Source organism: Nematolebias whitei, chromosome 6, assembly GCF_014905685.2.
Source record: "Nematolebias whitei isolate Nwh7 chromosome 6, NemWhi1, whole genome shotgun sequence".
Classification (NCBI taxonomy): Eukaryota; Metazoa; Chordata; class Actinopteri; order Cyprinodontiformes; family Rivulidae; genus Nematolebias; species Nematolebias whitei.
In genome coordinates, this window is record NC_056503.1 from 33722616 (window position 1) to 33747123 (window position 24508).

Here is a 24508-nt window from a genome sequence, read left to right on the forward strand (position 1 = left end):
ATCCCTAATTGTAAACAAAACACACTAATTATAATTCTAAACATTAAATCCTTAATTGTAAACAAAACATACTAATTATAATTCAGAACATTAAACCCCTGAATGTAAACAAATAAGTCCGTGAGTGTAGACAGAACACTTTGATTAAATTTTCAAACCTGAATAATAATAATGACTAATAATATGACATTCCTGAGTGTGAGATCGATCATATTAATTGTAATGCTCATTTTGTAATCGACTCAATGTAAATCTTCGCCTCCTCAGCAGAGGTAAACACCCGCGTATTACCCTCAAACGTGATCTTCAGCCGGGCCGGGTGGAGCAGGCCGAACCGAACCCCCTCGATGTCCCGCAGCTTGCGACGACATTCCGTGAAGGCCGCCCGCGCCCGGGCCGTTTTGGCAGTGTAGTCAGGGAAAACGAAGATATTCGTACCGTTCACTTTGACCCGCTGCAACTCCCTCGCCTTCGCCAGGATTTTCACACAGTCCGCTTGGTAGTGAAACTTAGCTACAATCGGACGGGCCCGCTCGCCTGCTTTCGGTTTGGGGGCTGGGATGCGATGAGCGCGGTCCAGCAGCGGTTCCTCCTCGAGGTCGAAGGCCTCCTTTAGCATCCGAGATACCGCAGCCGTTGTCGCCGCTGATGGGTCATCCTCCGGAACACCAATGATGCGGATGTTCTGACGTCGAGACCGGGACTCCAGGTCATCGCACTTATCCTCCAACTGTGCCACCGTCTTAGTAAGGACGTCAACTGTTTTCTGGAGGCTCACGATGTCGTCAGTGCAGGTGGAGACGGACTTCTCCACCTCTGTTACCGTTAGCTTTAGCCCCGTGAAGCTCTCCTGCACCGCTGCTAGCCCAGACGATAGCTCCTTTTTGAAGGCGGACAGCTCGGCATTAATCGACGAGAGACTTTCACCCAGAACAGCATGGAATTCTGCTTTAATTATAGCAGCAAGGTCCTCTCGGAGAGCTACAAGTATTTCTTGCTTAAGGCTGCTGACGTCGCCCTCAGACGGAGGAGGTGATCCAGGACAGCTCGAGGCTTCACTACGAGGATTAGGCCGCAGGTGAGCGTGGATCGAACTTACCCCTTTAATCGGTTTTGGTGGCATTTTAATGGCCAAATAGGAGGGTTATGTAAAGTGTGTAAGTTAGCTATTGTTTGCTGTCGGCCTCGGGAAAAAGTGCCCAGGCATTAATCAGAGAAAAGGCTAATTCTGTAGGAGCACACCCAAACACACCTTATCTCACCGCCATTCAGCCGGAAGTCCCTCGAATTGGTATAATCTTTAGTATCACCAGCAGTTTTATAGTAAACTACAAAAAGTGGCATTATTTGGGAAAATGCAGTGCGAATGCAGATTGTTGAATGTCTGCTGACATTTGCTGAAGAAGCTGAAACTTGTTAAAGCTAAAAAAAAAAAAGAAAAAAGAAATGGAACACTAGCTAAAATAATAAAAATTCTAGCTCAAAGTAGCAGAATGGCAGCTAAAAGTAGCAAAAGGCTAGATAAAAGCTAAAAGCAGCAGAATGATAGTTAAAAACTGAAGGCAGCCTAAGAAAACTAAACGAAGAAGGAGGAAGAGATCACTTGCCTCTTGGAAAAAACAAAAACAAATGAAAACCAGACCAGGGATGAAGAAGGGGAATTTAATACATTGGTATCGCATACAAAACAGTCCATCGCCAGGCAGTTTATTGTGCGACACTGAGTATGCATATGCGTTCATAAAAATTGAGCTTTGCACGGACATGCTCTGCGGGTGTCCGCTTCAAGTCTAATCCGATACGCACGGACTTTCACAGACTGAGGTCCGTCCGACTATCTGCGAGCCTTTAGTCAGAGTCAGAGAGGTTTTACAAAGTACTATACCATACTTATTATTAGGATAATTATAACTTATAACAAGTATAATTATAACTATGTAGAGTATAAGACTATATCAATATAGTCTCATTATATATTGCATATGAAGTTATCTCGATATTTTAAAAATATCGAGATATCGCCCACCCCTAGTGGTGGCCATCTTGGATTTGATGTGACAACCCAACTTTTGAAAATAACCTTTTTTATGCCTAGATATAGCAACACACCAGAAAGGAAGTTGGCCTATTGCTTATTTTTTTAAGTCATCCAGCTCACAAGGTTTATATATATATATATATACACATACATACAGTGGTGGCCATCTTGGAGTTTGACATGGCAACCCAATATTTGATAGGGACCTTTCTTTTGCATATGCAGCCACATACTTAAAGAAAAATCAGTACCCCACTTATTTTTCAACTTATCATGCTCACAAAATGGATGAATAGACAGAGGGTATTTCCAATTCTCCATTTTGCCTCATGTTGGAGGACATCGAGGCTGCTGATAAAACACTTGAAACTGTGTCTTGGTGGGTTTAGGTCACTAAATTGGGATGAATGAAAGAAAACAGTCTCTGGTCATAAAAAAAAAGTGGAAACACAGGCTGCTTTCTGAAGACACACTGTTAGGAAGGATCAGGGGAGGAGAAGTAGTAGAAGTAGGGGTGGGGTGTAAAGGAAGGGAGGGGAGGGGGCAGTCGTGGGAAACAGCCTGCTCAGGATTAGGCTGTTGCTAGACAACAATTTAAACAAAAGTGAGTTGCCACTAAAACACTGGACACTTTCCAGGACCCCCCTTTCTCCTCGGTTCATTCAGTGCTCCAGTGTGCAGGAGGCTGAGTGCCAGGCATCGGTACATTTTACCCAAGCAGCTAAACACATGCTGGAGGGTTTCCACAACTACTCAGAGTAGGCAAGAGGTTGAGCACCTTTAAAGCCGTAGTTTAGCTCTTTTTGAGAGGGGTTCTGTGGATAGATTATGGGCAATGAACATCTTACCTGTGGTAGATACTTTAATTCTGACAGGATTGATGTGGATAGGTGCCATTTTTAACCAACTCCAAACAAATGCATATTCATAAGTAACTCAGAAACCTTTACAGTGACTTCTAGGGCTGTGCGATATCTCAGTATTTTTAAAATATCGAGCAAATGTCATACGTGATATAAAATGAGACTATATCGATAAAGTCTTTTACTCTACATAGTTATAATTATACTTGTTATAAATTATAATTATACTACTTATAAGTACAGTATACTAAAACCTCTCTGACTCTCTCAGGACAGAAAAATCTCCAACGCACGACACGCAGCATGGCACTTTACACCGAGTGGTGCATTCACTAGCATCGGAACAGCCACGGTGCATTCATGAGCATAGGAACCATGACATTCAGAAAGAAACAAGCCATAACCAAACAGAACCTAGCTCAGTAAACAAGCCAACTACACAACAATGTGGTCTTTCTAAGAGCTTTGTTAATAAAGGTTGAATGAATAAACTTCATTAGAATCAGACTTTTTAAAGAGCAAGTCAGCCTTTCGTCACGTTTACTCTGTATGTTTTCTGTTTAAATTTTAAGTGCACAGCTGTGTTTTTGATTTTGTTATGCAGGAAAAAACTTTATTTTATTTTTGAGACATTTATTTTGTACAGTTGCTGTTTGTTAATAAAGGTGCCTGTGTGACAAATGGGACTAAGCTTTGACTCAGAAATATATATTTTTAAATACTTTGTGGAAAGAAAAAAAAAACATTGAAATGTACATCGTATATCGCCATTTATCTGAAAAATATTGAGATATTAATTTTGGTCCATATCGCTCAGCCCTAGCCACCACCATTAACATTTGTAAACCAGCCAACCCTATCACTTGAGGAATTTACTATTTCTATTTATATATTGCCTAAAAGTATAGTTTCCTCAAATAACTGGGGTAGCCAATGGGGTGGCCTAAGATTAAAGAGGCCAAGGCCACCATCGACCACCGCCTGGCTCTGCCTGTGCACCTGGTGGTGGAAAAAAATTCAGACCTTTGCTCGCCAGGGTCATCACTCTGCGCTGCCTTGGACAAGACAAACAATCACAACTCTTTTCTCCACAATGTAACTCCTACCTACTTGAATATGTTGCAGCAAAGGTTTTCTTGCACTCCCCTGTTCACTTCCAGTCCTGAAAAACACTCAACTTAAAAACTAGAAAAAATTCACAATTCAAGCCCCTCAGCGACGGTGGACATGGACATACTGCTTGTTAGGAGTTAAATGAAGCATATGGGACACATAAGCAACAGAATCAGACACATTAAATATTGCTACAATTAATTATCATATAGAATAAAATTTATTAGGTTGTTTAATAAACTTGAGGCTTCACGTTTGTTTTTATGAAATTTATGTTTAATAAAGTGATTATTAGTTCAGCGGGTTGCTCTGATAATTAAAGCAAGTTAACATAAATTAATATTTATGTTTTGAACAAGTTGTGAGTCAGCCAGTTCGTCTTAATATTATTTATTCAGTAAAGAGTCAACTTAGTTTATAAAGTTACCAAAAATGTTCAAATAGTTAAATTGTACAGGTGTACCCACATAATGAATCATCAGTCCAAAACTCTTTTGTACTGATTTATATTCATACACTTTTCCATTAGACAATAAAAATGTTTATCTTATTTTTGACCATTTGGAGAACATATAATTTATTCGAAACAATACAAAACATGAAAAGAAGTGCACATTCCACATAGGTCCTTGATTAAATTAGTAATTATTTAATTAATGTCAATTAAATTTCGGTTAAACGCAATAGTATTCCAAAAATATTAGACCTGCCATGTTCAGCACTGTTGGAAATAACAAATAAGAAAACAGCTGTATGTGTTTCACTTTAAAAAAAATGTATTTTAGGTTTTATCAGATTTATTTGTTGTATTTGTTTGAAGCTAAATAGTGTTGTATTTTCAGCAAAGTTCACTACATTTAAAACAGTTCATGTAGTTAGAAGGACTTTTTCAAATCAAGAATTTTAACAGATTGGATTAAAAGTGGTATCTAGGCCTGATCAGGTGACCTGAACTAACCAATCAGAGCAGAGTACCTTAATTAATAGATAAAGGAGGGTCCTCCCTATTTTTTTTAAAGAAGAAATTCAAAAGATAAATGATGTGGTGACATACAAATTGTTTTACGATGAGACATTTGAATGGTGTCTGTAACACCCCCCAATTAATAAAGTTTAAAGACAGTTTTATGTATTTTAGTTAGAAATCACATCAGAGAGACAATTGGTTTTTGCTGGATTATATTAGAAAGAGGACTTATCAAAATTGTAGGCATGTGCATAATTTAACTTTGTTAAGGGCACATAATTGTGTAGATGAACAGATGCTCAGATATATTCATCATTTAACACGGATTCCTCATTTTTCTGGACTGAATAAAACGTGCATTGAATTTAAGGAAATGCAAACGTGAGACGTCATTTATATTTGACCCATCAAAATGAATGCGGTCATTTATTTACAGAATCAAAATTTAACATCAAACATTTACATTAATTTGGCAAATTATGAAAATAACAACATAAGCAATCAATCAGGAAAAATCATACGGCCATGATTTTTCCGTTGCTTCACCACAGACATTTATGAAAACTGTACAATTATGATCTTTTACCCACATGGATGTGGGTGAGCATTTTACACAGACATTTCTAAAATATCTGGAAGAATTTCTACTTGAGAAAGTTTAAAGATGGGAAAGAAGTTTAGAGAAGAGTAAAAGATGGGGTTTGAGGGAGTGTGTTAACAGAACGGCACTCTCTGGGCTTTCTTCAGCTTTTCTTACGGTACACTTCGGTGGTGGAATCGACTCTTTTACCTGGAGCTGTCTTCAGGCGAGATTCCGTTTAACGCACCCTTCAGCGTCTCCGTAGGATGCTGTTACTCCTCCGGAGTAGCGGCGAGACTGTCCGACACAAGCTCACCTCAGTGGAAAATGTTATAATCCCATGAACCTCGGAAGAGCTCGGTTGTCATGTCAGGATCTTCCCATCTCCATCAGAACTGAGCTTCTCTCACAGAACTGGTTGGACTGTGTATCCAACAGAACCGAACAGAACCTCTAACAGAACTTCTAACAGAACTGAACTGTGCAGAAAACAGAACTGAGTAGACCAGGAAGTACCGACAATTTAAAGAGCTGTTTCCCGGTTCACTCTTGGGAGTATTCCCATTGGCCAGAACCGACCAGACGGGGTGTGTTTTGTGACGTAAGAGGTTAGAACACAGCAAGAATTGTTATGAAACAGATCAGAAATGTTCTCACAGACAGAGAGAGTTTTGTTTTGGCGAGTTTAGAAACAGGTGCCAAAAACCTCTATATTTACGTCTGAGAGGATTCTAAAAACATGATAGTTCGTTCCAACAACTTGTTTTGCGTTTGACTCCAACCTTGGACCAACTTACACTTGCTCATTCAAAAGCAGAAATCAGAAAAGGCATAATTACTCTGTAACAGCTTTGACATGAGTTCTAATTTTGCATGAGAATAAAAATCATTACACAGTTAATAAAATTGATTAGTTCACTGCAACATCTAAAATGGTTTGAACTAAGACACTTTGATTATCAACATTTGTAAAATAGTAATGATAATAAAAAGAGAGTGTTCTTTTCACTTGAATCTTCAAGAAAGAAAGTCTCAGGATGGGTGAACCTGCATTTCTGGATTCAAATCAATGAAATGACAGTTCCTGTCCCACAAGGTTCTTAAGGTCAAGATTTTTGACCTTAGACTTAGTTTTTGACATGGGCCTAGTCCACTACAATTGTGACATTTTGTCTGGAAAAACAAAAATACTACATTGAAAAACCAGTCGTTCTCACATTCACACCTAAGTCCATAATGTTCCCTTGAACGCTGACTTTAGCGCCAAAGAAAAATTCCTCACATTGTGATTGAAAGCAGATTTGTTTGTCTGGAAGTGAGACTGCAGAGATGGGAATGTTTTTAGTTTCTTTACGCGGCTGTTTCTGCCTCTTCACCGTTAAGTTTCTGTCTTTGTACCTGTGTGTTGTTCATGGCCTAAACAAGGTGAAGAATCCGGGCGATCGTTGATCCTATTTACGGAGTAAAGTGTCAGGAATTCACTGAGCTGGCTGGACAGGAGAAGACTTGGACATCTGTGTAACAGCTCTTCTGTGTCTTCCTCGTGACCTTGGCTCTGTGTCCAGTCTGGAGTCGGTGAATAGCGCCTTTCTGCTGGAACAGAACAGCCACAGACGTCTGCAGCAAAATAGCATCAGATATACAGGCGTGACAGAAAGCAGCACACATTATATAACCGCCTCTGTCACAGAACGGAGTCTGTCCTTCTGCTGGGCGCTTGCATTGTTTTTGCTCGCCCTCCATGTCTGCCTTCGTTTATAGAGTGATGTGAAAGCTGCAGACGGGAATAGTTCCCTCTTCCCCCGGCGTCTTCTCTTTGAGCAGAGATGCAGTGTGATGTGTCGCGAGTCGCGTTCTGTGGGAGGCCGAAAATAGTGCGAGTAAACAAACTGATCGGGTGGAAGAGAAAGAGAGTGAGAGAGGGAAGCATAGATGGAAACCAGAGGAAGGAAGGTTCGGGAGACTGTCATCACTCTTTATCTACTCGTGTGAAAGAATCCTTTTTGCTCCGGCCTCTCAGAGGTGAAACTCGACCCGTTCTCAGTGGATTTATGAATCGCGGCCGACTTTTATTCTTTCGGATGAATGGCTAAAAGCCAGAGGAAGCTTTACAATGAATAGACTCATTCTTCAGTCGTTCAGAGGGGAAGAGAGCAAACCTGATATTTGTGCACACGCAGCAGTCACATACCTCACACGCCTAAATACGTTCCACGAACGCTCCGCTAACACTTATTGAAGTATTTCAGCTGCTTTGGCACAGCAGCCTGCCATGACTGTTTGTTTTGTTTTATGCACATATGTGTGGATGTTGGTGAGGAGGGTCAGCTGTCCAAAGTTACAAAGAGCAGCTGCCTCCTCCAGCAAGAAGCTCTGATGACTGTGAGGAATGAGAAGAAGCTACGCTCGTTTTCTGTGAAATAAAAATTAGATAAAAAAAATAAGACTACTGGCTTGAAATGACTTATTTGTATATAAAAGGACTTCTCTTGAAATAAATGATTAACACAGTCACGAGTAACCCAAAGCCAGAGTGGTAAACTGGTCCACACCAGTTCTGCAAGTCACCTGTTCACACACAAACCCAGTGCTTGCATCATATTAGTCTGTTCTGTTCAGCTCAGACCTGCTGTCTTTATTAAGGATTTTTGCTTTAAATTGTTCTTTTTTTTTCTATTTTGCACTTTTGAACAGTTTAATTTTTGAGTTACTGAATGTTCAAAAAAAATTTTTTGTGAGGGCCTACAAATTCAAAAATCAAGGAGATGTTTTAACATGCACATGAACTCAGAGCGATTAACAACTGATATATTGCTTTGTGGAAAGCTTGTCGATTGACTCGAGTTTGGAGAAGTTTAGTTTAATTCCGACAGGACTGATGAGCTAATGGCTAGTCGGAACAAGAGCAAGATCGAAGCAGATTGATGCTGTCTTAAAACAACTCCAGGATCCAAAATGTCAAAGTGTTTCGTGTGATTCTGTGTTATAAACTTAGTACGGTCATCATTTTAACATTACATGGTCATTCTGACAGCCATGTTAGCTGCTGCGATCCACACCTGCAAGTAACCATGCAAATATTCAGGCATTGCGTGTATAAAATATTTGCTGCCATTATTTAATCTGTTCCTCCTCAAACTCGCAGTTTAATCCTTTTTTACAAACTGAGGTTGTAAAAAAACACTATCTACAGCAGGTAAGATAGTAATTGTTCATAAATTCTCCAAATATTGAACAAAAATCCATATTTACATTGACAGCAGGCATTATGCACAAAGCAGACAATCATATAGAAACAAAAAACAAGGGCTTACGTCCTGCAGGACTTCACGTTTGGCTCATTTATTCACACGAGGCGACGTTTCGAGCAAGGCTCTTCATCAGAGCTTTTACATTTTCAATAATATTCCACTTCAGTTTATTTTTTGTTTGAGGAAATCTCATTGATTTAGAGATTTGTTTCTAACCCATTGTTTTGACGAATATAATGCATGAGGATTACAGACTTCTTTAAGCTGCAGGTTAGACTTGTCTGGGGGAAAAACATTTAGATGGATTCATGCCAGAAGAGTTTTCTGTAAATCTCTGCTTAAAATATGCAGCGTATCAAAAACTGCAGGCTTGAGTTGTCAGTCGCATCAGATTAGGTCTGAATCAGACGTTAATTGTCCAATTTGAGCATGGCCTTTGTTTTGTTGGCCATTCCTTTATCATCAACAATAGGAGGAAAAGCAGTTTCCTTTTGGTGTACAATGAGGACTAAATGAAGGCAGGAAGGAAAGTCACAGTTGTCAAACATCACTCTTCAGTGTTTGAGCATGAGAAGGGTTTTCCTCTGGACTATGACCCAATATGGTTGTTGTCGAACATGAAGACGATCCAGCAGGTTTTAATAGACCGTATGACGTATCACTTAAATCCAAAGGTCACTTTTTAATTGTCAAAACATCATATTATATCAAAGTTCATGCTCAATAATCCAGGTAAAAAAAAATCGAACGAGGTTAAGTCAGGTGCTCTGGATGGTTTCTTTTTGCTGAAACGTTTCGTCTTTCATCCAAAGGACTTCATCAGTCCGAGGAGCTACAACAAACTCAGTCCCACAAGCAGCACGCTCACATTGTCACCAGTTTGATGGTGATAAAATGGTTTCTGGAGTCTGACTTAACTTTGATGGATTCTTTTTTTTTTACCTGGATTATTGAGCATGAACTTTGATGTTTTGAACCACTTTGGCTATGGATGCCGCAGAAGAATCAACGGGGAGAGAAGGCGGACTCCAGAAACCATCTTTTCACCAGCAAACAGATTGGTCCACTGTGGGAGTGTGCTGCTTGTGGGACTGAGATTGCTGTGGCTCCTCAGATTGATTAAGTCCTTTGGATGAAAGACAAAACGTTTCAACAAAACAAAACCGTCCAGATGACCTGGCTTAACTTCGTTGGATTTTTTTTACCTGGATTATTGATCATGAACTTTGAAATCATATTATAATCAGAGCTGTGTACCCACAGTGATATTTATATAATTTAGCTCAGTATTTAAAGCCTTTGTGACCCAAATGCAATGTGTGGGAATGCAATAACAAGGTCTGACTCACTGGTCCAGTCTGCGAGGGTCCATTAGAGGCTCATTTGAAGACCCACACCACCAGCTCTCATATTGTTTGTGCCCAGCAGAGCTGTCACAGAGGAACCTCCATAAACCTGGTTAATTTCCTGAACCCCTTCCTCCCCTCTATGTTTATCCCTCCCTGAGCCTCTTCTTTCTGGGCCCTTCAGAGCAGGTGAGATGATATTGAGTTGCATGAAATCTGACCTGCACAGCTGCACCCTTTCTTGTTTTCTATGAAGCGAACACAAACGCAGAAGCTGGTTTGTCCTCTGCTGAGAATCAGCCTTTGAGTCGTCTGTGAATGAAAACACTCCTCTGTCTGAGCGGAGACAGGGTGGGGGTGGGGTGGCGGTGGATGCGAGACAACAAAATAATTCAACAAAGTTCAGTCAGGTCCTCCGGATGGTTTCTTTTTCTTGTCGAGACGTTTCGTCCTTCATCCAAAGGAATTCATCAGTTCGATGAGCCACAACAAACTGAGTCACACAAGCAGCACAGTCCCATAGTGAACCAACCAGTTTGCTGATAAGATGGTTTCTGGGGCCTGCCCTCTCCCCTGTCTACTATGTGGTTTTGCTGCTTGTAGGACTCAGTTTGTTGTGGCTCTTCGGACTGATGAAGTCCTTTGGATGAAAGACAAAACGTCTCAATAAGAAAAAAAGAAATCGTCCAGATGAGCTGACTGAACTTTGTTGGATTTTCTACCTGGATTATTGAGCATGAACTTTGACAACATGTTGCTGTGTTCATGCATGCTCATCTGTTCAACGTAATGTTTTTATGCTATTAGTGCTTAGTGTATTTTTAGTTTATGTTTTTCTCAGTTCATATCTTAGATCTTATTATTGTTTTTCTTTTACATTTTATTGTTGGATGTAACCGGGACCCTGTGTACATAATCTCATTCCACCACATGTACCACATGAGATGCAAATGACAAATAAACCGCTCTGACTCTGATCTTTGCACCTCAGCGCAGGTGTTCTCCTTCACAGCTACTTTTGTAAATTTAAAATGTCCAAGATGTAATGAGTTAATTAAGGTGTTAATGTGCTTTTTAGAAATGAGCGCGCTCGCTGGATCAGTGCTCTGGGCCAGAATGTCAACAAGAAGAAGAGTCATGATAGAACCAGTAAGCTTTTTAAATTTAGCTTACTGCGCCACCTTGTGGTCAAGCAGTGAAACAACTCCTCATTGTCATAAGATTTTGTTCTGAAATGAATCTGAAATGATGCACAATGCTGTTTTTGTTTGTTTTTCCCAGACATCATCCAGGTGGAGGTGATCAGAACCTACACAGCGAAGCAGCCGGATGAGATGTCTCTGCAGGTGGCTGATGTGGTTCTGGTGTCGCAGCATGTGGACAGTACGTACCCTGCGTTTTGATATTCTCTCGTGCTCTTCCTGCAGCTGCACTGACTGTTTTTTTTTTTAATTTTATTTAATATTCCTCTAATTTTCCCCCAATTTTTCACCTCTACTGCCTCCTTTCATCATGCACTCCCACTCTCCGCCCCCTTTTACCACGGGTCTCTTTGGCGTAATAAACCTGATGTGTTTGAAGTTTTACATCTATATGCTCCGAAATAAAGTACATTTTCAGTTTTGGTGACCATAGCAACTGGCTCTTCTTTTGTTTTGGGGCTAAAAGAACAATCCAGATGTAAACAGACCAGAGTAAAGGTACAGTGCTGGAAGACGTTTCACTCCCTTCTCTGCCACATTTACATGTTTCAGATCATCAAACTAATATTAATACAAAACAAAGATGTGAGAACGTTACGGCCCCCTAAACCTACTGCAATAACTGGCTGCGCCTCCATCAGCGGCAGCAACAACGATCAAGCGTTTGCGATATCTGACGATGGGTTTTTCACATCATTGTGGAGGAATTCTGCTGCTGTTCTGTGGATCGTTGTCCTGCTGCAGAACCCGTGTGCTTGAGCTTCACATCATAAACTGATGGACATTCTCCTTCAAGATTTTAGAATTCGCTGTTTCATCAGTTACGGCAAGTCGTCCCAAGTTCTGATGCAGCAAAGCAGCCCCGACCATCACACTACCACCGCACTCCTTCCAGTCAGTTCATAGAATTTTTTCCCCAATGGTTTTGTGGGTCATCAAAATGGTTTTCAACAGATGTGAGACTTTGCCTTTGTGTTGTGTTTGCTCAGCGGTGGTTTCAGTCCTGAAAAATCTCCCATGTTGCTCTTCATCTCTTTCTTACTGTTGAATTGTGAACTCGGACCTTAAGTGAGGCCTACAGAGCTTTAAATGTTCTGGGTTTTCTTGGGACCTCCTGCACGGGTCATGGATGCACATTTTTGGTCGCTTTGCCACTTTTGGGAAGGTTCACCACAGTTTTGCGTTTTCTCCATTTGTGAATAAAGAATCGACCTAGGTGATTTCTTCATTCTACAGGTCTGGTAGTAATTAGAACCCAGTGTGACTTGTTCAAACGAACTAATAAATCAGATAATACACCAATTTGCAAAGACCAACAAAGTTGACAGGTTATCTGAACGGCTTCTTTTTTGGTTGAAACATTTCATCCTTCATCCAAAGGACTTCATCAGTCTGAGGAGCCACAACAAACTGAGTCCCACACGCAGCACACTCCACAGTGGACCAATCAGTTTGCTGGTGAAAAGATGGTTTCTGGAGTCTGCCCTCATCCCCGTCGATTCTTCTGAGGCATCCATAGACAAAGTGGTTCAAAACATCAAAGTTCATGCTCAATAACGGGGAAGAGGGTGGGCCCCAGAAACCATTTGATCACCAGCAAACTGGATGGTCCACAGAGTGTGCTGCTTTTGGGACTGAGTTTGTTGTGGCTCCTCAGACTGATGAAGTCCTTTGGATAAAAGATGAAATGTCTCAACAAAAGAAAAATTCTGTCCAGATGACCCGATTTAACTTTGTTGGACTGATGAAGCCTTCTGGATGGAAGGTGAAACGTTTCAGCAAAAAAAGAAATGTCCAGATGACCTGACTGAAAATTGTTGGATTGTATACCTGGATTGTTGAGCATGGACATTTTTGGTTTTGAACTAGTTTGACATGATTGCCGACGAGGAAGAGGGCCAGCACAAGAGCAGGGGGTGTGTCAAAGACACCATCTTAGCACCAACATAACTGGTTTGTTCCATTTTGGAGTAAGCCGTTTGGGGGAAGAATCAATTTTGTGTTGTGTTTCCTTGACTGATGAAGCCTTCCGGATGGAAGGTGAAACGTTTCAGCAAAAAAAGAAAAACTGTCCAGATGACCTGACTGAAAATTGTTGGACTTTGTACCTGGATTATTGATCATGAGCAAAGAATTTCTTACTCGCACAGGTCCAGGTTGGTTTGGGGGTAAACGCTTTCTCACAGCACTGTCTGATGCAAACATTTCTCTTCTCAGGCTGGTATGAAGGCGAGCGGCTGCGTGACGGAGAGTGGGGATGGTTTCCAGCCGAGTGCGCCGAACAGATCACGTGCCAGGCCACAATCGAGCGCAACATGCAGAGGATGGATCGCCTGCAGGGGCTGGAGACGAACGTGTGACGAGACAATCGGCTTGACAAATGGTTTTTCCAGGCTGATGGCGACCTTTTGACACTCCAGTGGCCATGTTTTTTTATTTTTAAGAAATGAACTCTGACATGAGTTCAACAGTGGCCTGCCTTCAAAAATCCAGCTGTTAGCCAGATACCTGCTCAGCAACTAAACACCAGTCAGTTTCAGACTTTTTAGCGCCAACTCAGAGAGGAACAACAATTTTCTTAATTAGTGTGTGGGTCTGTGTGAAAAAGGGATATGTCACTTCACACCCCACAGCAAAAGCCAAAGTTTTAACACCCTGCTACATCACGACTGTCGGCGTGAAATTTTGTAAATGACTTTTTTCTAAGCATTCTTCACAAATGATGTGCAGCCTAATGAGGACGGCTGCTCTGTGGGAGGTAAAGTAGACCAATTAGTGAGAATTCAGCAGCAGCCTCGTTAACGAGGGTCGAGGGCCACGTGACGAGAAGCGTCACCAGCAACACCGAGATGTTGGTTGTACAAGTGATAAGGCCAGACTGGCAGCTCTTCAACAGAGTGATTCTGATTATGTAACACTGTTTATAATTGATTGGACAATTATTACAAATGATGGTCGTCAGGGACAAGCGATCAATCCTGAAACGAGAAGGGCCGAGTATCCAACTTGTCTATTGTCAACACTTAATGCCACCGCCATGAATCAGACTTGGGCATCTCAAGTATCGTTATTCTCTCTGTGACTGGAATGGCCAGAAATCACACTCTTGATGCCAGCGCACACTTTAAAAACACGTGATTTACAAAAAAAAAAAAAGTGTCTGCTGATGCTGAGAGCAGGACAGACGGGCGACCTCGCCTGGACCTGCTTTTAATGCAATTGTCCAGCGTGAGTCATCTTTTTTTTTAAGTGATGCCCAGCTAAATGAAATAAATGGCTCGACCAGAGGATGATGATAACACAATCTATCAAGCCCACAGCTCTGGAACCAAACCAGACGACAACCACAGATGATTCCAAAACACACAAACCGAGGTTTGGCACAAAACGAGACTAGAATCTCAGCTTTGCATCTGCTCTCAGGGAGAAAGAACTATTCGATAAAACTCATCTGAACTCTTCTTTCAGTCATTTTCTTTTCATGTAACTACTGTAAATCAGCTATGTATATATGTATATTATAGTGCATATAAAGTATTATGAAAACATCCTTGTGTATTTTAATCTTCTCCTGCTATTAAACGCCTAATTACATGAACATTGTTGTTTATCTTGAATCATCAATCATTCCTTGTAAATAATTTCCGCTTGAGACAATTTATTTCTGCAGTGATATCTGTGATGAATAAGTATTTGAGCCATTAACACGTCTTAAGTAGAAATAGCTAAATATGTTTTCTCAAACCAGAATAACTCATGCTCATCCATCATGAAGGTGACTATTTCAGGGTGACTTTTCATGAGACAGATGAAGCTTAGCAATGAAATGGAGTTTTTTTTTTTTTAAATGATTGCACAATCAACTTAAAGGAAAGTTTTGAACTTTTGAACTGAGCTTGTGAACAAATAGCATCTTGTTGTAGATAGCTCTCCAGTAGCATCACTTTAGACAAATAAAAGTTTTACTCATACCAGACTGACAAGCTAGTGGCTAGTCTGATAAGTCTGAGTTATTTACATAAAATGCTGTAGTTATTATCAAGTGTGTAGCACTATCTGTGCAAATTTGGGCATTTCCAAGAGTAATAATAAATTTATATAATTTTTATACAATTATGCAATATGAAACAAACAGTGGTTTATTTATTTTAGGGATGTACGATATTATCTGCATGGTATCGGTCGATATTAGCAATAAAGTTAAATATCGGACATGCCATCAAAATAACTTACCGATATAAAAGGCGCTGTTTTATATATATATAAATATATATATATATACCGTATTGTCCGGCGTATAAGTCGTGCCAAAGTATAAGTTGCATCAGTCAAAAAAGTATCACGAAGAGGAAAAAAAACAAGTCGCTTTGGCAAATGCGTTGCATTCATTATGCCCACCGCTAACCCGTCACATTTATTATGCGTTTAATGATCAAAACAACTTCATTTCGCCTGGGCAGCGTGGCGCCATCCATCCATCCATCATGGCCGGAGCTGCGGGCTCTCCAGCGTTCCTTCGCCTGCATCAGCCGAGTGAAGCGAGTGGGCACGGGAGGACTCGCTGTTACAGTTCTTCAAAATTTAACGCGTCAAGTCAAAAATTGTGTTATGAATATAGAAAAAAGTATATAAGTCGCTTCGGCGTATTAAGATGCAGGACAAATCTATGCAAAAAAACGTGACATATACACCAGAAACTTTTTTTAAAGGCAGTTTTTGTATGACAACCCAGTGACAAGGATGCCTGCAGTGCCAGCACAACGTTCTGACGTCACGCGTGTCTACCTGATCTGATCACGGCGTTAGAGAGGAAGAAGTGAAAATGTTGGTGGTGTGGAAGTTTTTTTTAAAGTGTCAGAAACTGATAGCATATATAATAGATAGTATATGTATTAATGCACTACTAATGCGCTTTTCACTTGTCGCTTGTGAACAGGTGGAGTTTAGATGTGTGAAAATTTACAAATGTGCACTGTTCAAGTGTTGTCGTGTTAGATTAAATGTCATGACTACAATTGACATTAAACATAATCCAAGTTGAAGTGTCATTTTCAGCCCCTTTTCGGCATCTGCATTTGGCAGCAGGTCAAATTGACAAAGACCGTGCAGAATATTGTAGTGTTTCACTTCCACAGCAGAGAACGCTATGTAGTCTCTGTAAGTAGGTCTAGGAAAAAAAATTGGTATTGTTTATCGGCCAAATAAGTTTTAACATATTGGCATATTGGATATCGTCCAAAAATCCAATATCGTGCATCCCTAGTTTGTTTGTTTTACTTTGGTCCTGGACTAGCAGTTTCGTCTTCAGTCCAGTCAGAATTAAACTATATTTCTCTAAACTGAAGTGATTCTAGGAGCCATTTATAACAAAAAAAGTTACTAAATGTTCACAACTTTTCCACAGAGCCCCACTTCAAAAGCTCTGAACTTTTCCTTTAAGGGGCGTTGACTGAAGAAAATGAGACAATTTCAAACAAAAAACAAACAAACACATAGCTACTGTGAGTCATGAAAGAAATATGTTGTTTTTAGTACTTTTCAGTCTTATGCATTCATCTTCAGCATCTCCCCAGGAGTGCTAAAGCTCAAACAAAACAAAACAAAACAAAACAACACGCTGCTGTCTTTTGATCATAAATATTCCAGCAAACATGTCTAAAGGTACAAGTCAGTCATCGCATTTTCTCGAACGTCTGGCTGCTTCTAATCATCGTCATCTTCGTCGTCATTGAAGAAAAACTGTCTTCCTCGTGGGGAAGACGCCCACGTCCTGTCGTAGTCTTTGCTGCCGCCTGTGGGCTTCTCCTGGGTGGTGATGAGGTCTATGATGGCCGTGATGACAGCGCAGTCTTTGGACTGACGGTTGTCCCAGTCCACAGGAGCTGGATTGCTGATTTTCTCCTCTAACAGTGAATCCAGCTCTTTCTTTAAACTCTGTAGGAAAAACAAGCAGGAGTTTGTCAAAGTAAACAAGGCAGATTAGTTGTTTTGAATGGATGCTTTGTCTACCTTAACAAGGTGAGCGATGCGTGCTGGGGACCTGAAGACAATCCACTGGTCAACCGCAATGGTCTCCTGGTCCCCGTCTTTCTGGATGGTGATGTCTCCTCCGAAGAACAGCAGCGAGAACGGAGACACTTCCGTGCAGTCGTACAAGAAGATCTGAAGGGAGACGGAGAGGTCGCTAGCACACAGTAACGGGAATATTACAACAGATCAACACACTCTGGGACAGGCGGTGACACCATTATGACACATCGTGTCCGACAGCCACTCTGTGGTGTGGGCTGAAAGTGTCCCATTAGTGAGGAGAGGATGTGCCAGTTTGAAATGTGTTTTGGTGCCTCTGGTGTTAGAAGAAATGTCATCTTGCCCCATCTGTGAATCTCCCTAATGTGTTACACTCTTCCATCCATTTCCCATGCTTTACTGACAGCTGCTTATGGAGAGCAGTTTGCCTCGACTTACCCAACATGAAAATGGATCTTCTGACTAAACGTCACGCTTGATCAAATACTTAAAATGCATTATTTTTGTTAAATCCATGTGACAAATATCAATAATGCCAAAAACAGTAGGCTATTTTAGTTCAAGTGCTAAGAATTCTTGCTCTCCATTCTAATAACATATTTTGCTAAATAGGTAGAGCCAAACTACCACTAGATTTACATTACTGTACCTGGTGGGCTGTAGGGTCAAAAAATACAACTAGTACACTGATGCCCCCCATTGCTGAGGGTTTTGAACAGTGAATGTTTATAGTTTTCGAGAAGTTTTTTCTGGACTGGAAATGAACAGGGAATGCAAGTAAACCTTAATGTTTTTGGTGCAAGATATTCACATGGGTAGGAGCTACATTGTGTATAAGAACAGAGGTAGTTGCTTTTTTTAATTTGACCGAGGTGGTGAAGAGTGACGGATCCTGGCAAGCAGATTTTTATACACCAATAGATGCAATGGCAGAGCCAGGGGGTGGCCAGTGGTGGCCTTGGCCACCATAGATTAATCTTCGGCCACCCCACTGATCACCCCAATCATTTATGGAAACTATACTTTTAAGCATATTGCTTATTTTTCAAGTTAAAAAGCTCACAAGATGAACTGGACGGGCTGATGGAGGGTATTTCCAAGTCCACTCTTTGTAAAGTGATGGGGGTAAAAACAAAAAGACAAACATAAAAGACCTTAACAAACACAAACACGGCAACTACAAGTAGTTACTTTTACAGATACTTCATGGTTCGACACGTCACACGATTGTCAACTTTAATATCACTTGTGATTGGGACAGTACGGGATACAGTAAAAGGTTAACAAAAAATAAAATACTTCGGACAGGCGCCACCCTTTTGTAGTTTACTCTCGATAAGCCTACACTCCATGGCCAGTCAAAAGAACTACGGTACAGTAGTCCCTCGTTTATCGCAGAGGATTCGTACCCTGAAGCCCCGCGATGTGAAAAACCGTGAAGTAGGAACAGTAGTACAAGTAGTAAGTGGTAATATATATATATATATATATATATAGAGAGAGAGAGAGAGAGATAGATAGATAGATAGATAGATAGATATTAAGGCATTTTAAACACTTCCCTCACTCTTGCAAATATTCTAAACAATGTTTCTAAATTCTAAACACTCTAAACGAGCACAGAATGTCATGATATCAGCTCTCTGCCACCTGTTAGTGTTCTTGGCCACGCCCACTTTGCTGCAGAGCGAAGATATGACATGCTGCAGGAGGAAGCTTCTCCCACAGCTGTGGACTGCACACAGGTGCAGCAGGTGCTAAATAATTGAAATTAATTTATTTTAAATAAAAATTCCATGCAGATCGTGTGGCTCATCCATCAATCAGCCAATTGTTTGTCATGTCCAATCTTATTTTGAAAAACCGCGATAGAGCGAGTCCGCGAAAAACGAACAGCGAAGTAGTGAGGGACTACTGTACCCAGAAGCCAACAGTGCTTCCAGCTGCGGTTTTCTGCTGAAATGGAGGGAAAGTTTTGATCCGATCTGAAAAAGTTTGGTCTTTATTCATAGTGACTTCGGCATTCAGTGGATGCAGAGAGCCATACGGAACTGACTGGGAATTGGACCAGGACTACTTACAGCCTCATCGGTCAATCTGAGAGCTGCTTGCTGGTCTAGTGTTTTCTCTAGAGCCCACCAGAACTTTTTTCATCCGGATCCCTCTGGATTATTTGGACTCGATTGGGACCATTGTGTGGTTTTTGTACTGGCTCTCCGAAGGGCCTGTGCACAATGGCTGTAGGAGCCGATCAGAACCGCACCAAGGCTGGTGAGAACCCATATAAAATTTTGCAGCATGTAGCTGCTCTGCAGTACATATACAGTATATATATGTATCTTGTTAAAATGACATGGGTTTAAGAGATCAGAACATTGCAAGAGTGTGGACAGGGTTTATAAAGCCTTACTATGTATATAAATACTAAAATAAATAGTATTCCTACTTCGCGGTTTTTCACTTATTGCGGGGGTGTCTGGAACATAACCTCCACGATAAACGAGGGTCTACTGTATTAAGATAAAACTTTGGTATGTTAGTAGTTGAGAGCGACTCCATGCACATAATTTGAGCACTAACAGAAAATGCAACAATTTTGTTAAAACCATTCAACAAAGGCCAGTTTTATCATAGCCTGTTTTGACAAGAAAACATTAACAATAATCATATTATTCAGTTTTATTTATATAGTCCTGTTTAACATGTAGAAGGTATTTTAGACCAAATCATAAAAAAAAAACACCCACAGGATTCTTTGAGCAGGCACCTGGTGGCGGTAAGGAAAAGACAAACGTCAAGCAAAACCATCATAAAGTAGAAACACTAACATGTAGCGTCAGATCACTGTGGAGGAGGCGAGAAGAACAAAAAGCTTTGAGCGCTCAGGGACGACTGTATTTACCCCATGAAAGTTTAATGTAATGAACCACCAGAGGGGAAGTGCGTCAGAGGAGATGAAGTTTAACGTCATCCCCCTTTTTCTGATTTTCTGTCTGCTTCCTCCTCTCTACGTGAGCACATAACCTTGAGATCCTCACATTCTCCAAACATCACACTTCATGAACACAAAAGTGCAGCACTGTGAACAGAAAGCATTTCAACGTGGTAGAAATAAAAATAAATGCAGCAAAAAATACTTTTCTACGCCGAGCCAGAGGCAGAAAAGTGGAAAACAAAGGCAGAGGCAGCTATTAGAGAGGCAATGAAAAAGGTGTTTTCTTCCAGAAGCACTCACATAAGAAGAAAGTACAAAAAAAAACCAAAGATGTTATATTGAAGGGAGGAAGAAACTAGTCTGAAGAGGGGTGCAAATAAAAAAGGAAAGGGTGAGAAGGCTGCAGTCAGAAAACAACATTGACCAGTTTGACCCCACAGCCACCTCTTACATTGTGTCTGGAAGCTTTGAAGCACAAGAGCCTTTGAGAGGCAGTTGAAAGGTAGAGTTTTAATCAAATATTCATTAAGTGCAAAACTGACGTGGCATCATCGCCAACCTTTGGTCACCGATACTTTCTATCCTCTCACAGGCGATGAGCTCAAATCCATTTTTACACACGGAAGCTAGAAATGTTCAGGAGGGCGCGCAGCTGTTTGGTCTGTTTTAGCAGTTTGCACACGTCCACAACATGACAGCTAGAAATGTGAGGTGGAGGAACTGCATATAGAGCTCAGGAGGTGGAACATGATTGCAAGGGAACCATAGTGGTTTCATGGTGGGAGCAGCAGAGGAGCCTCCTTCAAGGGTCAATCTTAAACGAACCAATCTGAAGGCAACAAGTAGGGAGATAAATGAAACACAGACTGACTCATCGATCCGCACGAAAACCTCCAGAAGCTTCGCCACGCTTCGTTTACCTGCTGTGATTCCTGGGAGTTTGGGTGGAAAATGTTGACCAGAAGGATCTTTAGAACATGTCAGGACTGAAAGTACCTTCAGTATGTGCAAAAATGACTAAATACATTTTATAAACCCCTCATGTACCAGTGTTGAAACAACATGCCTCTTGGTTTACTCACACTGCTCGTCCTCATCTTCAGGTGGTAAATAAGCCACGTGTAGTTGAACTCCTTCTCTTCGGCGTTGACGGATTTTGGGTGGATGCATACCTTTCCATCAGCCTGGGTGTACACCTTCACCCTGAGAAAGAGGAGAGGAATGAATGAGGAGGGCTAGTGATTGTGACCTTCCCTCTGAAACGCAACGTTTAAACAAACAGGAAGGTTTTAAAGTTCTAGCGTTTCAGGAGATGTTTATTATCTCAAGAGAAAAATGACTTGATCTCCACAAAGCAATAAATCTGGGATTTTATTATTTCTTCTTGCAGTGTATAAAAAATGAGAAAGTGTACACGATGCTCCTGGCAGCAACTCCTCTGGCAGCATTTAAATGCTGTTTTGTAGCAGTTCTTGTTTGGAGGATTTTTGACAATTTTTCCAGCAAAACGATTTAAATCCTGTGAGTTTCTCAGTAATAAGAAACTTATCCTCTACTGGATAAGATAAGATAGAACTTCATTGATCCTGCAGGAATATATATATAAATACTGTGTATATAGTTTTAATCTGCTTTTCATTAGTAGCCAAGTCAAAACCTTCACCTTGGACTTTTAAAGTTGTTAATTTTTTTTAAAATCTTTTTACAGATAGTCCAAAATGTTCATTTAGAATTTTAACGATTGAACTCAGTTCAGTTTCCTTCTAGAAGTGATCAGTTATCTGGGCCACCGGCTCCAAAGTGAGCCCAAAAGTACGATCAATCAACCCAGTCAGCTTCATTTGTTCAGAATCGTACGTCATAGTAGAAGCTCTCTCCTTTTTCAATGCAAGTCATAGAATTATAAACTTTAATAAAGCTTTAAAATGGTATTGACTAGTCTTTCTTAATGATGACAGTACAAAAGCCACAGGAGAAACAAGATGAAGCTCTCAGACCATGGTAAAGAGTATTTGTGTGTGTGTGTGTGGGGGGGGGACTGCACTTATTGAACATGTTGGATGAAAACAGTTTAAGTTTAAGGCCTTAGGGACCAGTTCATTTTAATTAGGGTTCTCAACCCTCTGCAAACCACTTTGCAGTAACTGACAAAATCTATAAAAGATTTAAAACTTCTTTTTTTTTCAGAGCACATTAATTTACAGCAGATACTTGGAAAACTTCAAGGAGTTTGAAGTGAGAACAGCTCATTTGTGTCAATATAATCAATATTTTTGAAGGACTACCTGCATACTGATAGGAAAAAAACAAAACAATCAGTAATATTACCACAACATCGTTGGATTGTTCTGATGCAAGCGTATCAGACTTCTACCTCCTATCACTCATCTGTGCTTCAGGTTAATCAAACTGCACTGAATCTGGTTTAAAAAAAAATATATATAACTAATAATTCTGGTAGAGTAAGATGAGTCTATTGAGGGTTTACTGTGTAGCTAAAACAGATCTGGACAAAAACAAACCAAAGAAGTTGCATGACTTTCCAGTAAAGATATGGCAGTTTAGGACAAGTTAAGTGGGTGTGTATTTCAGCTTGGTGTTCTCTTTGATGCAGATACAACAGTTACCTGTCTTGTAAGTAAGAAAAACTCTTGACATGGTAAAATATTGAAGTTTGAAACCTCAAAAAACATCCTAAATCTGTCGCTGGTGTCGAAAAGGCTCCATCAGGAGATCTGCAGGTTTCAGGAAGGCAAATTAAAGATTTTTTTTAATGTCGTCTCTAATGAAATTTAAGACTGAAAAACACTCTAAATATAGGCGATGGTTGGGGGATCCCAAGCATAGAATGTGTTTTACTCAGTGAGACACTTTCAAGTTTAATTTTTGTCTGTTTATGGAACAAAACGTGATATTCATCAGTGCTCTCTGGTTCAATGGCTGTGTGTCCAAGTTCAGTTATTTGGTTGGAAACATCCAACAAATAAAAAAGACCTCTACTGAATACAATCAAGGCACAAGGCTCAGTTGTGTCCTAATCTCCAGTTTAGCCTTCATACACAAAGATAATCAACGCAGAGCTTGAACATTTCTTTGCACAGAATGCACGTGGGCTCGTTTGGGTTGGCAACAGACGTGAGCCAGTTGTGTACACGGACGCCGTCCAGCCAACTGTCAATAAATGTGTACTTATCCAAGATTCATTTTGCAGAATAGCTAGTTAGCAAGCATCTATATTAGCAGCTAGTAAAAATTAGCCTGAGCTGCCTCGAGTTAAGTCGGTTTGAACCATAGACTATAAAAGAAAATGCAAGTTCAGAACGTGAAGAAGACACAACTCAAGGTAAAACTTTTACCTGACAGAAAAGTCCCACATAATAAATAGTCCTGTTCCGACAACTTTTGAGACCTGTGAATAACATATTTAAGACCAACTTACAATATTTTTTTATGAATTTAAGACATTTAAGGATTTAATTTTAGATACATCTTTTAAGGATGTGCGGACACTCTGTCCATTCATCTTTGATATAAATAAAAGTTCTGAGCTGAGATTATTTTCTACCAATTTCTGAAATATTATATATTTTAATGCTTCCAAATATTTCTATAAAACATCTACTACATGTGTAAATGTATGTGTGTTTGCATTCACACTTTGTGTTCCCAGTTGTGTGAAAACGGGAATAAAAAAAAGGAACATTTTTCCTTTTCCAAATCGGGTAGCTTCAGAAATAACCAAATAGATGCTCGTTATTAGAATTCTCTTCAGAGCCTTTTGTCATTCTGCCATGAAGAGGAAGAAAAAAAAGATTGCCATCTTGGATGCATCGATAACATTAAAGTAACACCGTGTTCCAAACTTTTGTGTGTCAGCCAGACAGAAGCGACTGGTCGGCTGCAGAGAATGAGCTGTTCGTACCAGGCGGCAGTTTGATTTAGCTACAGAACAAAAACTGACTAGTCGAGCAATTAAATCACTGTAATACAGAGAGCCGCTGTGCAAACATTAAATCTTACCGATGTGGGGAATTTACTGTGTTTGTGAGCACTAAAAACATCAGAGAAAAGGGTACCACTTTACAATAAGGCTCCCCTTATAGATGCTAACAAATAGTTTATAGATACATTATTATTTCCTCTATAAACACTTTATAAATCATTAATAACTGCCTATTATGCA

The 24508-nt window shown here is 40.3% G+C and overlaps 2 protein-coding genes across 2 annotated transcripts in view; one reads left to right on the forward strand and one right to left on the reverse strand.

The window, feature by feature from the left end:
• The window catches only part of LOC119410649 (rho guanine nucleotide exchange factor 26), a 50930-nt gene extending 36148 nt beyond the window's left edge, over positions 1-14782 (forward strand). The window contains exons 13-15 of the mRNA XM_037677534.1: positions 11237-11307; positions 11440-11541; positions 13578-14782. Coding sequence (XP_037533462.1) covers positions 11237-11307; positions 11440-11541; positions 13578-13720 — 316 coding nt within the window. The 3' untranslated portion in view covers positions 13721-14782. The remainder of the gene's footprint in view (positions 1-11236; positions 11308-11439; positions 11542-13577) is intronic.
• A 2260-nt stretch (positions 14783-17042) lies between these two features.
• Positions 17043-24508, reverse strand: part of dhx36 (DEAH (Asp-Glu-Ala-His) box polypeptide 36) — a 31470-nt gene continuing 24004 nt past the window's right edge. The window contains exons 18-20 of the mRNA XM_037677820.1: positions 21408-21528; positions 17370-17522; positions 17043-17294 (exon numbers count right to left, since the gene is read on the reverse strand). Coding sequence (XP_037533748.1) covers positions 17064-17294; positions 17370-17522; positions 21408-21528 — 505 coding nt within the window. The 3' untranslated portion in view covers positions 17043-17063. The remainder of the gene's footprint in view (positions 17295-17369; positions 17523-21407; positions 21529-24508) is intronic.